The sequence below is a fragment of the Dasypus novemcinctus genome, chromosome 19 (genome assembly GCF_030445035.2).
Source record: "Dasypus novemcinctus isolate mDasNov1 chromosome 19, mDasNov1.1.hap2, whole genome shotgun sequence".
Classification (NCBI taxonomy): Eukaryota; Metazoa; Chordata; class Mammalia; order Cingulata; family Dasypodidae; genus Dasypus; species Dasypus novemcinctus.
The window spans coordinates 40,574,960-40,592,158 of NC_080691.1; the positions used below are offsets into that span (position 1 = coordinate 40,574,960).

Here is a 17,199-nt window from a genome sequence, read left to right on the forward strand (position 1 = left end):
ACCGGGGGAGGGGGGAATTAAATAAATAAATAAATCTTAAAAAAAAAAAAGAAAAGAAAATACAAAAACCACTGAGGGGTAGGGGAGAGAAATAAATAAAATAAATCTTTAAAAAAGCCACTGGGTTGCGATTATAAGCCTGTCCTCATCACAATCACTGTTCGCATCACTGGACTACATGCTGATTTGCCTCTGGGGTGGCCCAGCCGGCTAGCGCACCTCCACATCTGGAGAGAAAGCCTGGCGGCCTGAGGGCTCTGCATGGATGTCAGGCTGGACCCCCAACAGAGGCTCTCACACATACACTTGTTTGTCCTAGACAGAGGCAAGTTTCTGCTTTGTCTTCACATAATTGACTGAGGCAGCCTTGTCCATGGCCATTTCCTTTGGGCCATGGAGCCTCACCTGGTCACTTGCGGGGACAGGTGGATCTAGTAGTAGTTTCATTTTTTCCTGCTGGACTTGAGGTGTCACCCCTGAGGACATTCAGTCCTGCTGACCTGATTGGCACTGGCTCTGATGTGGGCTTGGGGGTGTCTTCCATGCTTTGCTTTGGGAGGCTGGAATTTCAGGAGCTCCCTGTGCATCGGTAGGTACTTGACTGACTGAGGGAAAGTAGGCAATGTGATGTTCATGATCTGGAGACTGGGGAATGTGTGCCTGAGGACTGGGGTTGCTTTGTGGAGAAGGGTCTGCAGTTTGGACCTTCAGTCCAACAGCATTTGGAGCAAGTCCTGGTGGATGCTGCAGTGAGGACATATTTGTGTTGGTCTAGCATATCGATGGCATCCTTGCATAATGGTGGAAGAGGCTTATTTCACCCACTCTCGTGGATCCATAGTGCTGGAAACGTCTGTGATGGTGTCCCCAGGAGGGCCCAGGCGTCTGTGAATCACACTAACCACAGGAATTGTAAGACGCATTGGCCCAGCTTGAATGGGTACCAGTGTGGAGCACGTGAGGCTGGCAGAGAATACTTAGATGCCCCCAACTGGAGCCATATTATGTAGTGTCCTTGGTCGCTGTTTGGAATGCAAGGGAAGGTGGTTAAACAAATGAACCTGGGAAGAAGGCAGATCTGCGTCAACTGTAGAGTCATCTATTTTTTTTTTTAGGAGGTACTAGGAATTGAACCAGGGGCCTCGTATATGGGAAGCAGGTGCTCAACCACTGAGCTACATATGCTCCCCTGATGTTGATTTTTATCACTTGGTTGAGTTGGTAGCTGTCTGATCTTTCCACTGTAAAATTAATTATTGGGAAATATTTTTGAGACTATTTTAATATTCCTCATCAAAGTAGCACCCCCTTATTTCTGCATCCATTGATGGTTCTTGCTAAATGATGCTTTTCCAATTCTATATCATTCCTTCTGAGCTTATTAGTTGGCATTCTACTGAAGAGTAGAGTTTTCTGTTTTCCCCTATTTATTTATTGGCTTATATCAGCATGGATTTATGGACTCCTATTTTATTCAGTGGGTTTTCACCAATTAGTTCTCAAATTGTCCCAGATTTGTTCAGTTGGAGCCCTTTCAAGCTTGCTCTTGTGTCCTTTTGACATGGCCTCTACCATTCTTTGAGTACTTTTTTTGGCTTAACAACAGGAGTTTATTGGCTTATGGTTCTTTAAGTACTTTTTAAATTTTCTCACCCTGTAAGATATTCGAGGCTCAACTTGTATTTTCTTTGCTCCAGACCTGAAGTCAGCCATTTTTTCCTGAAAGCCTTGGTTCCTTTTCTTAGGGAATGGTATCTTCAGGTCAGTATTCAGGCTGTAGGTATGCTCATTGCTACCGGGATGTCATTGTTTCTAGATATTTCCTGTGGGCAGAGCACTGATGTATATATGTTATTAAATAATCATAAGTTCATACCATTAAAGAAGCCAAACACAAAAAGACAAATTCTATATGATTGGGTTACTATGAGCCAAATATATTGTGTAACATATTGTATGATTTTTTAAAAAATTATATTTATCTAGTACATTTAATAGAGAAATGTATGTTTTTATTCAACTTTTTTTTCTTTTTTCTTTTTAAAATTATTGTTTAACTAATAATTTAAACACTATAATTATAAAATCGTATAATTATAAAATTATTAATATTAAATAATTGTTTGAATATTAAATGTACAAAATAAAGTTTAAAGAAAAGTAAGTTCATACCCAAATCTCCACTTCTAGCCCACTACCATGGAGTTCTGCCTCTGCTTTTTCCTTCCATAATTGTAAGAAATACTCTTAATGTATCTGAGAAGGGATTAAAAGTCAGAAATTAGTGTTTAGGAAGAATATGTGATTTCATATCACTATAAAAATGCATTATCTGAAAATCTTGCTCAGCTGCTTTTTAAAAATATATACGTATTTGTTTCTAGTTTAGAAATCATTCTTCCTAAAATGACACAGCTCTGTAGTTCCTGCCTGGAGCAGACCTCAATAGTACCCTCCTCCAGTGGCTGGCAGGCATTTCTGTCACAGATTGGGCTGCACATCGACCTTGGAGCATAGTTGTTGTCAGTCTGAATGAGCTTATCTATTGAATTTTACGTGTATGGTTCAACATATTTGCATCATGTGCAGTGACAATTTGATTCTCTCCTTTCCACTTTACTCCTCAAGTTTAAGGTCTTGCAGGGATGGTGCAGATAAGAAACCTCCTTTTCCAAAAGTACTGTCCCACAAGAAGTCTTGTGCCTTCTCTGTGATCCGGAGCCAGTTACCTGGTACCAGCCGTCCGGTGCAACGGCGCGCCCCCCAGTCTGGAAACCGAAGGGGCCGATTAAGAGAACTGCGCACCAGGTGAGCTTATCAGTCATCACCTGCCTGCAGTGACTTTCCCCTTGTCTTCCTTTTTTGGTTAAAATGCACGGATGATTCCCAATTCTCCAATCTCCTTTAGTTGGAGACCTTGATGCCTGCTCTGCGTTGCGGAAGGTTCAGATGAAAAGACATTTAGGGATTGGCAGATACAAAATAAGCCATGGCGTGTTTTTATTCATGTTCTCAGATGTTTCCCACAAAGGGAAAGCTATAAAGATTCTTCCAGAAAAAGTCTAAACATGTTCTAAGAAAAAAGGATCATTTCCCACTACTATTGAGCAGGTATATCAGAGGCATCCATTTATTCATTCATTCAGCAAAAAATGTATTGGTGTAGCCCCTTAGCATACAAGGTAAATAAGTCATTCCATGTCCATGACCTCATGAAAGTTTAAAGTCAGCCAGGGCTGACAGACCTCAAGCAAGCTACAGCTTTTTAATAAAGTAGGAGAAGAATGTGGTGCCACAGGCACATGCAGTGACAGAGGCCAAGCCAGCATGGCCAGTGGTGACTGCCCGGGAGAGGTCGAGTTTTAGTCACGTCCTGAAGAGCGTTCCAGGCTGGGCCCAGAGATGAAGTGGACAAGTCAAGCCAACTGTTGTGTCCCAGGCCCCGTGCTAGGTATTGGGGAGACTCCAGGTTTTCTTGGACTCACAATGCAGAGGGAATGGCAGACACCCCACACGCCGAATGCTCTGAGATGGCATCCCAGTGTTCCTCCACGGCCGTCCCGGCGTTCCACCAGGGCTTTGCACAGAGTCCTCAGAGGACAAAGCTTCCTGCTGTGCTTGGGGAAGGTCTGCGAAGGCTTCGCGTAGGAGCATGCATTGAAGATGAGCCTTGACAAATAAGGGGGCATTTGCCGGCAGATTAGGCAGGAAGAACAACATGAACAAAAGCATTGTCATGCACTTTGCTCTCCCCAGACTTTGAAATCGCGTCTCCTCATTGGTTGAAGTTTCAAAAAAAAAAAATTATTTATTTTTAATAATCTGCTTGATTTGACTTTATAAACCTACTTCAGCCTACTTCCTAATTGATGCAAGCTCAGCTATGGTGCCATCTTTTGACTTTTACTAGCACCCCTCCCCTGGGGGCCTTAAAAGTCCCTCCTCCTTTCCAGAAGACTGATGTCGTAGCCAGAGTTTTAAGATGCATATCTCCTCTGTTTTTCCTTTTTACAGATGCGTGACCAGAAAGTTCTTGTATTTGTGGATTCAAAAGACTTTTGGAAGAGTATTTCCCTCTAAAGCCAGGTAGTATTAGCTCAGAATACTAAATTTCGGATGAGTTTGTTTTAGGTTTTTATTTTATAACAAGCCTGTATGTAGTCTTTTTTTTTTTTTTTAATTACTTATTTTAAAGAAGCTTTAGATTATATAAATGTTACATAAAAAATATAGGGGACTTCCATACACCCCATTCCCTCCTCCTCCTATACTTTACCACATCAAAAGCATCCATCGTTAGTGTGATACATTTGTTACAACTGGTGAACACATACTGAAGCATTGCCACTAACTGTGGATTATAGTTTACACTCTGTCCTATACGATTTTCTAAGTTATTACAAAATACGTAATGGCCTGTATCTGTCATTGCAGCGTCATGCAGGATAATTCCAGTGTCCAGAAAATGCCCCCATGTTACACCTATTTTTCCCCTCTCCCTCCCCTCAGAATCTACAGAAGCCACTGCCTCCACATCACTGATAAAAGTTCTTCCATTGCTGGAATGACAATAAGTCTACAGTAGAATAATAGTCTACTTTAGTCCATTGTTCATTCCCTCATCCTGAGGATTTTGGGATGCTGGTACCCCCTCTGCCTCTAATTGAGAGGGGCTTAGATCCCCTGGGGCCGATGGATGGAACTATCTAGATTGCAGTTGCAGGCTCTTTCTGTTCCGTGGGATGGGCATTATCCGTCATCGTCACCTGATTGTCCTGGGTGAGTCCAATGAACTGAAGAGCAGGTGTTGAAACTCTGCTGGGAGTCAGGGCCCAGCTGGTATATGTAGTCTTTATTATGGCACGTGTTCCTTTCCTCACCTGTCCCTTCCCCATCTCCAGCAGGCAGGAACATTCCCTAATACATAGTAGGCAACTTAGTACTTCTTAGTTGAACGAGGATATGAAGGAATCTTTTTTTTTTTTTTAAGTAAGCTAGGGTATTGAAAACCTTCTTTGGGAAGAAAGCGTTTGTCTGTAGAAGTAAATGAGCTCTTTCAGGGCTCTGGCAAGACCTGCAAATTGACTTGATGTAGGGCAGAACGTGGGGGAAAAAAATGGACTTTGGCAAAGGGAGGGAGATTGTCCTGAGGTTGCTCCCGATTTCCTGTTCAACTGGCTTCAGCTGCAGTGTGCTAACCTGCGAGAGGGAGTCACAGCTGTGAGGGAAACCGTGGAGGAGGCAGGAGGAGTGGTCCAGGGAAAAGGCATCAGGGCTCAGACAGGAGCAGCAGCAGTGGAGAGGGAGGGAATGGGCCGCGCGTGCAATGTTTTGGAGGTTGAGCTGACAGCCACTGACAATGTCATTTCTCTTTAAACTGAGATGTTATGTGTTTTCTCTCCCTCTTCTCTTTCTAAACCCATTTCATTTCTTGACCAGTGTGTTGTTCCTAATCTGGACATCACCCCAGGTCTCTTGATTAGCTTGCAAGCAAACTTCCCCTTTGTGTGTTTTCAGATTTTGTGTGTGTGTGTGCCTGTGAGGGGCTGTGCTGTTCCCCACCTCCCTGTTTGTGTGTCTTTAACCATGAAGCTCCCCTTGTGGCCACCACCCTTCCGGCCACAGCTCTCAGGTGGCAGAGTCCACTGCTCCGGTTTTCCTTCTCCTGGACCTTGTCCTTGTCGGTCTTCACCTCTTGGTAGCTCTCCACCACCTTCACATATTTTCTTTCCTTATTTCTCTCGTTCTCAGTAGGAGAGTTGACCTGGGTTGCCTAGCTTGCCATTGTTGGAGGTCTCTTGGTTTTGTTTTATTCAATTATTTTATTTATTCAATTATTTCCCCTTCTTTTAGCTTAGAAATGACATACTCGTTAACTCTTCTTTTAGTGACTTCCTTAAAGATTATAATGTGTACCTGTAACTTATCAGAGTCTAATGTTAATTGGTTCTTTCTTTTTTTTTTTTTTAAGATTTATTTATTTATTTAATGCCCCCCCTCCCCCGGTTGTCTGTTCTCTGTGTCTATTTGCTGCATCTTGTTTCTTTGTCCGCTTCTTTGTCATCAGCGGCATGGGAAGTGTGGGCGGCGCCATTCCTGGGCAGGCTGCTCTTTCTTTCGCGCTGGGCGCCTCTCCTTACTTGGCGCGCTCCTTACGCGTGGGGCTCCCCTGTGCGGGGGACACCCCTGCGTGGTGCGGCACTCCTTGCGCGCATCAGCACTGCGCATGGGCCAGCTGCACACGGGTCAAGGAGGCCCGGGGTTTGAACCATGGACCTCCCATGTGGTAGACAGTATATCAGTCATACATGAATATATAAACAATACATGTATAGTAAAATTTGTGAATTTTCAAAACAAACATACATATCATCATACAGGGCTCCCATACATCTCTCCACCACCAATGCCTTGCATTGTTGTGAGACATTTTGTTATAAACTATGAAAGAGCATCATCAAAATATTACTGCAAACTATAGCCTGTATCTAATATTTGGTATGTTTTTACCCCAATCCACTCGCTTATTAACACCCTATATTAGTGTTATGTATTTTTTATTGTTTTAATGTTCTCATATTCTGTTTTAACCACAGTCCATCATCCACCTCTGGATTCCCTGGGTTATACAGCCCCATGCTTTGTACAATCCATTCAGAGTATACACGAAGTGGCTTTCATTTTATCACAGTTGTGCTGCCATCACCTCAGTCAATTTTAGAATATTTTCTTTACCCTGAAAGGAAAAATTCCATATCCTCTTATACCTCCAAATGTCCCCTAGGATTAGTATATCTTCTTTGCCATTGCTGCAAAAAATAATACAATACTACTATTAACTATCGTCCATAAGTTACATTCGTTGTAATTTTCCCGTGTATCACCATGTAAAAGGAGAGCATTCTCTATTTATACTATTAACCACAGTTTCCATCTACCACTGAGATCACTGTTACACATTCCCTGCGTTATTCTCTAATTTCATTTCAATTGACATTTTTGGCCACAGAGTACTCCTTTCAGCAACAATCACTTTTATAAATCAGCAGTGTTAGTTATACTCACTATAATGTGTTACTCTCAACTCTATTCATTTCCACACTTTTACAATTAACCTTATTAATAATGCTACGTGCATTAAGCATAAGCTCCCATTCTCAACCCACATTTTATTTTCTTGTAACCTGTACTCTAGAACAGGGATTCTTAACCTTTTTTGTTCCATGAACCCCTTTGCCAGTCAGGTGAAAACCATGGACCCCTTACTAAGTCCACACTGTACTGTGTATTATTTATTAAATATATCACACCTGCACCAACATGTCCCCATAAGAATAATGGCTTGTTTTTTTTTAGTTTGACTAAATTTATTTTGCCTTAATTTTTTTTCTTTATTTCTTTCTAAGAATCATGGTTTTTTGAATTTCAATTCAAACTCATGGACCCCTTGTTAAGAACCCCTGCTCTAGAGTTACCTTCTGGAGTTTACTGATAGTATTTGGTTTATATTAGCAAGGCCAAACAATATTTGTCCTTTCGTGTGTAGCTTATTTCGCTCAACAGAATATCCTCTAGGTTCATCCATGTTGCATTCACATCTCGATTTCATTTCTTCTTACAGCTTACATGAATTGTATTCCATTATAGTGAGTATATACCACATTTTGTTTATCCATTCATCTGTTGATGGACTCTTGCGCTCGTTCCATATTTTAGCCATTGTGAATAATGCTGCTATGAACATTGGTATGCAAACATCAGTTTTTATCCTTGCTTTCAGGTCTTCTGGTTTTATTCCTAGTAACAGAATTGCTGAATTCATACGGCATTTCTATATCCAGCTTCTTGAGGTACTGCCATACTCCTTCCACAGAGACTGCACCATTCTACAATCCCACTATAGTGAAGGAGTGTTCCTTTTTTCTCTCCATCCTTTCCAGCGCTTGTAGTTTTCTTTTTTTTAATTAATAGCCATTCTATAAGGGGTGAGATAGTATCTCATTGTAGTTTTTGTAACGTATTTTTAATTTATTTTTAAAAGATACATAGATTACACAAAATGTTACATTAAAAAATATAAGAGGTCCCATATACCCCTCTTCCCACATCCTCCACACTCCTCCCACATCAACACTTCCTTCATTAGTGTGGCACATTCATTGCATTTGGTGAGTACATTTTGGAGCCCTGCTACACAGCATGGATTATAATTTACATTGTAGTTTACACTCTCCCCCAGTCCATTCAGTGGGTTATGGCAGGATGTCCTGCATCTGTCCCTGCAATATCATTCAGGACAACTCCAAGTCCTGAAAATGCCCACATATCACACCTCTTTTTCATTGTTGTTTTTATCTGCATTTCCCTAATAGCTACTGATGTTGAGTATTTTTTCACGTTCTTTTTGTCCATTTGTCTTTCTTCTTTGGAGAAATGTCTATGTAAGTCTTTTGCCCATTTTTTAAAATGGATTGCCTGTCTTTTTATCATTGAGTTGTATGATCTCCTTATCTCCTTATCAATATGTGGTTTCCAAATATTTTCTCCTTTTGAGTAGCCTGCCTTCTTACTTGGCAAAGTCTTCTGAAGCACAAAAGTGTTTAATTTTGAGGAGATCCCACTTATCTATTTTTTTTTTCTTTTGTTGCTCATATTTTGGGTATAAGGCTTAAGAAACTACTGCCTACTGCAAGATCTTTTTTTTTTTTAACTTTTTTTTTATTTATTTATTTTATTATTGATTCTGTAAAAATATTACATTAAAAAAATATATATGAGGACCCATTCAACCCCACCACCCCCACCCCACCACTCCCCACCCAGCAACACTCATTCCCATCATCATGACACATCCATTGCATTTGGTAAGTACATCTCTGGGCACCTCTGCACCTCATGGTCAATGGTCCACATCATGGCCCATACTCTCCCCCATTCCATCCAGTGGGCCCTGTGAGGATTTACAATGTCCAGTGATTGCCCCTGAAGCACCATCCAGGGCAGCTCCAAGTCCCAAAGAACTGCAAGATCTTGAAGAGGTTTTCCTACATTTTCTTCTAGGAGTTTTATGGTTCTAGCTTTTATATTTACATCCTTTATCCATTTTTTTAAGATTTATTTATTCCCCCACCCCCACCCCATCGCATTGTCTGCTCTCTGTGTCCATTCACTGAGTGTTCTTCTGTGTCTGCTTGTATTCTCATTAGGCGGCTCCAGGAACCAATCCTGGGACCCTTCTAAGTGGGGAAGAGGTGATCATTCTCTTGGACCACCTCAGCTCCCTACATCTTCTTACTGTCTCTCCTGTGCCTCTTGTTGCATCATCTTGCTGCACCAGCTCTCCGCATCAGCTGGCACTCCTGCGCAGGGCAGCTCAGAGCACAGGCGAGGTTGCCTTCACCAGGAGGCCTTGGGCATTGAACCCTGGACCTCCCATGTGGTAAATGGGAGCCAAACTGCTTGAGCCACATCTGTTTCCCATCCTTTATCCATTTTGAGTTAATTTTATTAAAAGGTTTGAAATAGGGGACCTCTTTCTTTCTTTTGGATATGATATCCAGTTTTCCCAGCACCCACCGTTTGTTGACTAGACTGTTCTGGCCCAGCTGGGTAGGCTTGACAGTCTTGTCAAAAATCACTTGACTGTAGATGTGAGGGTCTTTTTCTGAGTTCACAGTTTGGTTCCATTGGTCAATCTGTATATCTTTATGCCAGTACCATGTTGTTTTCACCTCTGTAGCTAAATAATAAGCTTTAAAGTCAGGAAGTGACAGTCTTCCAACTTTGTTTTTCTTTTTTAAGACATTTTTGGTTATTTGGAACCTCTAACCCTTCCAGATAAATTTGATAATTAGTCTGTCCTGGAGAAGGATTCATGATCACTTGAAAAGAATGTATATCCTGATGTTTTGTGGTGTAATGCCTTATAAAGGTCTGTTGGGTCCAGTTCATTTATCATATTATTCAAGCCCTGTTTCTTTATTAATCATCTATCCAGATGTTCTGTCCAATGCAACAAGTACTGAAGTGTATTGAAGTCTCCACTATTATTGTAGAGATGTCCATTTCTCCCTTCAATTTTGCCAGTGTGTGCCTCATGTATCTTGGAGCACCCAGGTTAGGTGCATAAATATTCTTTATGATTGTTTCTTTTTGGTGAATTGCCCCTTCTATTAATATATAATGACCTTCTTCATCCTTTATAACAGTTTATAACAGTTTTGTATTTAAAATCTATTTTCTCCAATATTAATACTGCTACTCCAGATCTTTTTTGGTTACTATTTGGGTGAAATATCTTTTTCCAACCTTTCATTTTCTACTTGGTCGTGTCCTTACATCTGAGGTGAGTCTGTTGTAGACAGCATATAGATGGCTCTTTTTTTTTTTTTTTTTTCAAGTACCGGGTTTGGGAATTGAACCCAGGACCTTGTATGCAAGAAACTGGTATTCAACCACTGAGCCATTCCCCTGAGTTGGTTGTTTCGTTTGTTTCCTTGTTGTTGTTTTTTTGTGGGTTTTTTTATTGTTTTGTTTTGTTTTTAAGAGGCACTGGGGACCAAACCCAGGACCTCCCACTTAGGAAGCAGATGCTCAAACGCTTTAGCCACATCTGCTCCCCAGACTATATCTTTTGATTGGAGAATTCAAGGCACTAACATTCTATGTTATTACTATAAATGCATTACTTACTTCATTCATTTTATCCCTTGTCTTTCCGTTGTTATATCTTGCTAATGTCTGTCTTTTTTACTTTTTAACTTATCCTTACTAATAATTTTAATGTCTACACTCTTCTTCAAGTTTCTTGCCCTTGCTCTTTCCTTTCAGGCCGCAGCACTCCCTTAAGTATCACTTGGTGTTTTGGTAACATACTCTCTCAGTTTTTGTTTGTGTAGGATTCAAACTCTCCCTTGTTTTTGTTTTTTTTAAATTTTTAAATTTATTTGTTTGAACAGGATTTCTACTTGGTAATATTACTTCTATTTATTCTTTCATTCTTACAATTAAGTAACCTGGTGTTTTAAAGTGGAAAAAGAGGCTGAAATGGGAAAATATAAATAGAGGGGAATGAAGAAGGTGGACTCCAGGGGCATGTTAAAGGGCAAACAAGGAAGGCAGATGGGAAGGAACAGAACTTCCCATTGTTTTCGGTTTTCTTCCCGCCTAAGGAACACGCCACTCCCTTGGTGGAGAGGGGATGCGTGGTGGTCCACCTGGCCTCCCTTAAACCCCAGCGGCACCTAAGGAGAGAAGATGCCAGAGCGAGCAGCCAAATCAGGCAAAGAATGAGAAGAGGGGAGCTGGACGGGAAAGAAAGGACAGGAATGCAGAGAAGAATTACCCAAGAAAATGGACAACATTACAATCATAGCCCTCCAGGGATTGTACTATCTACTAGGAGGGCCACAAGAGAAAGAAGTGTCTGCACCAGTGACAGCACACCACTTTGACACGGAATGGTAAAGGGACAAGAGAAAAGCAGAGGTTGCCAAGAAGAGACAAGGGGGTTCTGACTATTGAGAAGGACAGAGGAACGAAGGCAGAAGAGAGGGGAGCAGAGGCACTGGGACCAGCTCAGGACCACCCCAGTGAGGCTGTCTAAAGAGGCTGCCTTGTTCGGTGGGCGTGAGAGTGAGGGGCTGCCAGGGGGAGGAGGCACGGCCCTCTCTCCCAGGGGCATTGGTGAGGCACAGCTGTGGACGCGGGTCAAGGTCAGCCAGACTAGGTACTGAAAGCTGCCTTGAGCTCCAGGAAGACTGCCCGGTGGAGCCTCTTCTCCTCCTCCTTGTGCTTCCACTCATCTTGCTCAGCTTTTAACTCAGTTTCAAACTTACTGGCAGATGACAAGGCTTGGACCTTTGCTTCAAAGAAGTTCTTGGCCCCTTGAACACCCTCAAGAGTGACATCGACCTCGGAGAGCTTCGCCAGCACCATCAGTCCACTGTCCTCATGCAGCTGCCCCGCTGCGGCCTTGTGAAAAATGAGCAGGAACTCTCGGAAGCCGAGTTTGCTGTCAAAGTCCTCGTCCACCTCCTTGATCATGCCCTTCAGGCCCAGGTGGGTCTGGGGAGTCCCCAGCTTCTCCATCATCAGCTTCATCTCCATCAGGTCAAAGTGCCATTGTGGCTGGCATCGTACAGCTTGAACTTACACTCCAGGTCCTTGATGAGGCGGCAGCTGAGCTCCGGGAACTCGGTGTAGGGGTTGCAGACCCTGTGGTGGTGGGGCTGCGATGTGTCCTCGGTGCTGTCCAGGCGCTGGTTCAGCTGCGTGCTCAGCTTGGCGTCGGCACCCCCGGTGGGCGCCCTGGTCAACAGCTCAGGCTGGGGACCCCCAGCGCTGCAGCCGGCCCGGCAGCTGGTGCCCCAGCTCCTTGCTGGCCATTGCAGCAGGTGGCAGGACCAGGAGCCAGCGTGGGATGGGGCGGGCGGTGTGCTCCTCACCCTTGTTTTTGAAGGACAGTTTTGCCCAATACAGAATTTTTGGCTGACAGTTTTTCTCTTTCAGTATTTTGAACACATCATACCACTTTCTTTGCTCCTCCATGGTTTCTGGTAAGAGGTTGGCATTTAATCTTATTGAGGTTCCCTTGTTTATGATGTTTTACTTTTCTCTTGCTGCTTTTAGAATCCTCTCTTTATCTCTGATATTTGTCATTCTTGGAGTTGGTGTCTTGGAGTAGGTCTTTTCAGATTTATTCTGTTTGGTGTGCATTGTCTTTCCATGTGTTTTATAAGGGTTGGGAAATTTTTGGTCATTATTTCCTCAAATATTCTTTCTGTCCCTTTTCCATTCTCTTCTCCTTCTGGGACACAATAATGCTAATGTTTGTGTGTTCCATGGTGTCATTCAGTACCCTGAGACTCCGTTCCATTTTTTCCATTCTTTTCTCTCTGTTCTCCTGTCACTTCAAGTTCAGATGCTCTGTCTTCAGTATCACTATTTCTGTCTTCCATCAATTCAAATCTGCTATTATGTGCCTCTAATGTATTTTTTTAAAATATTTATTTATTTATTTCTCTCCCCTTCCCCCCCACCCCAGTTATCTGTTCTCTGTGTCTATTTGCTGTGTGTTCTTTCTTTGTCCACTTCTGTTGTCAGTGGCACGGGAATCTGCGTTTCTTTTTGTTGCATCATCTTGCTGTGTCAGCTCTCCATGTGTGCAGCGCCATTCCTGGGCAGGCTGCACTTTCTTTCACGCTGGGCGCTCTCCTTATGGGGCACACTCCTTGTGCATGGGGCTCCCCTTCGTGGGGGACACCCCTGTGTGGCAGGGCACTCCTTGTGTGCATCAGCACTGTACGTGGGCCAGCTCCACACAGGTCAAGGATGCCCTGGGTTTGAACTGCGGACCTCCCATGTGGTAGACAAGACGCCCTAACTAGTGGGCCAAGTCCGCTTCCCATCTAATGTATTTTTAATCTCATCTGTTGTGTCTTTCATTCCCATAGGCTTTGTTACTTTTCTTTGCAGGCTTTCAAATTGTTATTTATGCTCACCCAGTGTCTTCTTTTTTTTTTTTTTTTTTTTTTTAAAGATTTATTTATTTAATTTCCCCCCCTCCCCTGGTTGTCTGTTCTTGGTGTCTATTTGTTGCGTCTTGTTTCTTTGTCTGCTTTTGTTTCTTTGTCCGCTTCTGTTGTCGTCAGCGGCACAGGAAGTGTGGGCGGCGCCATTCCTGGGCAGGCTGCACTTTCTTTTCACGCTGGGCGGCTTTCCTCACGGGCGCACTCCTTGCGCGTGGGGCTCCCCTACGCGGGGGACACCCTTGCGTGGCACGGCACTCCTTGCGCGCATCAGCACTGCGCATGGCCAGCTCCACACGGGTCGAGGAGGCCCAGGGTTTGAACCGCGGACCTCCCATATGGTAGACGGACGCCCTAACCACTGGGCCAAAGTCCGTTTCCCACCCAGTGTCTTCTTAATATTATTTATTTCTTTAGTCATGTCTTCTTTAACTCTGAATTGGTTTTGGAGATTTGGTTGATTATCACTGATTAATTATCTTAAAACCTGTAACTTTCCAAATATTTGTTTGTTCCTTTGTCTGGGCCATCTCTTCCTGTTTCCTAGTATGGCTTTTGATTTTTTGCTGATGTTTGGCATCTGAATATGTTGTGAATTTGCTCTTAATTTCTTTAATTTCTTTCTCTTGCCTAGTGTTCTTTTTTTTTCACAACTTCTCTTTGATTTTCTGTTCAACGTATTCTGAGTTTTTAAAACTGCCCAGCTTGAGTTAACAAAATTGGGCTAGGGACTCACCAATTGGGCATAGTTATACTCCAAGGGGCTGGAACAAGAGATTCCTACAGCGATTTTTCTCCTTGATGTTTTCCATCCGGCCAGCAGATGGAACTTGTCAGCAGTCCTTTTCACAGAGGTGTTTCTTTCAACCTCTGTTTGCCTGTAATTCTGGTCTGGCCAGGGCCATGATTCAAAGTTGTCTCTGCTGGCCAAATTCACTGAAGAGAAGCCACTCTCTGCTCTCTGCCATTCCTTCTCTCTATAGGGAGGAAGAGATCTGTTCCCCTCTCAGTTGGCTGCAGTGAGCCATGGGTTTTTCCAGGCTGTGCGCCTTCACTGTGGGGGATGGGTGTACTTCTGGCTGCCGCAGGGGTTTAATTACTCACAGTAGTCATTTTAGGCTCTTCCTCTCCGTCCTTCGCCCTCCCAGGGGTTGTGCATCACTGTCCTGGTCTGCTGACCTCCAACAACTTTTTTTGCCCTTTCTTTGTTGTTTTTGTAAGAGAGTTGAGCCCTGCCTGTCTACTCTGATGCCATCTTCCCAGAAGTCCCCTCATTGGTCCTTTTACCCGATTCCCAGACAAGGCAATGAATGTCCTTAGTACATGTGAGCTCTGCCTGTTCATATGCTATTGTTATAATGTATTTTAATTCTATATGTATTTAAACATCATTCTCATTTTACACAGTCACTGTTCACTTAGATTTATTTATTCTGTGTTGCTTTTGGGTTTTTTTGGCTGGGTACAGTGTACTTTATTGATGGTGCAAGACAAGGTGGAGTTCCCTAAGCCCCTCCCCTTCTTCAGGGTTCTAGGGTGGAAACTGTGGTGTTTGGGAGATTCTTGGTGTGTTGGGGGATCAAGGTGGGGCAAGAGTCAGCAGTAGGTGTTTGCCCTCCCTTCCCCTCATGCTGTTGCTTGGCTGGTGGTCCAGGGGCTTCTTACTCCTTGGAGGCCATGTGGACCATAAAGTCCAATAACCTGTTGCTGTAGCCAAGTTCATTCTCATTCCAGAAAATAAGCTTGACCAAGTGGTTGCTAATGGCTTTGCACAACCCAGTATCAAAGGTGGAAGAGTGGGTGACACTTAAAGTCCGAGAGACAACATGGTCCTCATGTCACCAAGGATGCACTGTCAGGGGCCTCTGACACCTGCTCCATCACCTTCTTTTTTTTTTTTTTTTAAAGATTTATTTATTTCTCTCCCCTTCCCTCCCATTGTCTGCTCTCTGTGTCCAGTCACAGTGTGTTCTTTTGCATCCGCTTGCTTTATCTGGTGGCACTGGGAAACTGCGTCTCTTTTTTGTTGCATCATCTTGCTGCATCAGCTCTCCATGTGTGCACCTCCACTCCTGGGCAGGCTGCGCTTTTTTCACAGAGCGGGGCGGCTCTCCTTATGGGGTGCATTCCTTGCTCATGGGGCACCCCTATGTGGGGGCACTCCTGCGTGGCATGGCACTCCTTGCACACGGCAGCACTGCACGTGGGCCAGCTCACCACATGGGCCAGGAGGTCCTGGGGATCAAACCCTGGACCCTCCATGTGGTAGACAGATGCTGCTCTATCAGTGAACCATGTGTGCTTCCCTCTACCACCTTCCTGATGGCATATTTAGATGTTTTCTCCACACGGCAGGTCAGATCCATGATGGACACATTGGGGATGGGAACGCAGAAGGCCATGCCAATTAGCTTCCTGTTCAGCTCAGGGATGATCTTGCCCACTTCCTTGGCAGAGCCAGTGGAAGCAAGAATGATTTTCTGGGCAAACTGATGCTGTCACACCAGTTTCTTGGAAGAAACTGTGCATGATGGTTTCAAGCTTTTGCAGACCCTAGAAAATCACGTCCTTAGGGCTAATCCGTTCCTGTGGGTATAAACCTATTGTCGGTAGGATCTTTTTAATTGATTACTTTGGTAGGGCATGACCCAGGGTAGATCTTAATCCTCTTACTGGAGTCCTTTATAAATGGATGAAAATAGAGCGAAAAAACCCCAGAGAACACAGGAGCACATGGAGAAACTCCCAGAACACCCTGGGAGCCAAAAGCTGAAATCAATGGAACACAGAAGCTGAAAGCAACAAGGCTCAGAAGAGAGGAGAGAGATGAGCGCATGCTGCCATGTGCTCACCATATGAGAGAGGAATCCTGAACCATCAGCAGCTGGTCCTCTGGGGAAAAAAACATCACCTGATGAAGCCTTGGTTTAGACATATTCACAGCCTCAGAACTATAAACTTATAAGTTAATAAATCCCCATTGTAAATGCCAACTCATTTCTGGTATATTCCTTCTGGCAGCTTTCAGCAAACTAAAACAGTGGGATTTTGGTTTTGCTACAAAGTTATTTTGTGTGTTTTGTGGGGATTCAGAGATTGAAAAACTTTCTTGCTGTCACCACTATTTCCAAAGTCGTTTCCCTTCTTAAATTTATTTAACCCATATTTGACTAAGAACCTCTTTTAAAATAATACCCATTTATAGTCCAAGTACTCGAGGAAAGCTGATTATATTAATTAGCAATGCACTTGTCTGTAAGTTAGAGAAAGTCTGACAATGACCTAAACAAGTTAGAATTTGCTTTTTTCTCACAAGCACTCTGGAGGTTCACAGTTACTGGTATAGTTCAGCTGTTTAGTGTTGCCATCAATAACTCAGGCTTTTTGTATCTTTCTAGGTCACCATCTTTGCTATGTTGGCCCCTTGTCCTCATAGTTGCAAGGTGGCTGTTCTGGCTTCATGCAGGAAAGAGTGGGAAAGGGGTGGTGCCAGCTTGAGCTGTTCCAATATCAGAAAAACACAACTGTCCTAGCAGCCCCAGGTGCATTCTGTTTCTGTCTAAGGCCAGAGATAAGTCAAGTGGCCACCTTTGACTGCAAGAGTGGCTTGGAAAAGAAACCAGTCCAGCCCCTGTAGTGGACACGGATAAGGAAATGGGAGCAGTGAGCC

The 17,199-nt window shown here is 43.4% G+C and overlaps 1 protein-coding gene and 1 pseudogene across 12 annotated transcripts in view; one reads left to right on the top strand and one right to left on the bottom strand.

Moving 5' to 3' along the window:
- Positions 1-17,199, top strand: part of SFI1 (SFI1 centrin binding protein) — a 132,600-nt gene that overhangs the window by 47,369 nt on the left and 68,032 nt on the right. For 8 of the 12 annotated variants that reach the window (XR_011646530.1, XR_009181886.1, XR_011646528.1 and 5 more), the window contains 2 exons: positions 2,629-2,808; positions 4,015-4,086. The exons of 3 other annotated variants lie outside the window; for them this stretch is intronic. Coding sequence is in view for 5 of the 9 variants with exons in the window: in XM_058281691.2 (XP_058137674.1) it covers positions 2,629-2,808; positions 4,015-4,086 (252 nt within the window). In the remaining 4 variants the exon portion in view is untranslated. The remainder of the gene's footprint in view (positions 1-2,628; positions 2,809-4,014; positions 4,087-17,199) is intronic. One more of the 12 variants, XM_071209888.1, reaches the window with a different exon arrangement.
- LOC139437022 (EF-hand domain-containing protein D1 pseudogene) lies at positions 11,725-15,931 on the bottom strand (annotated as a pseudogene).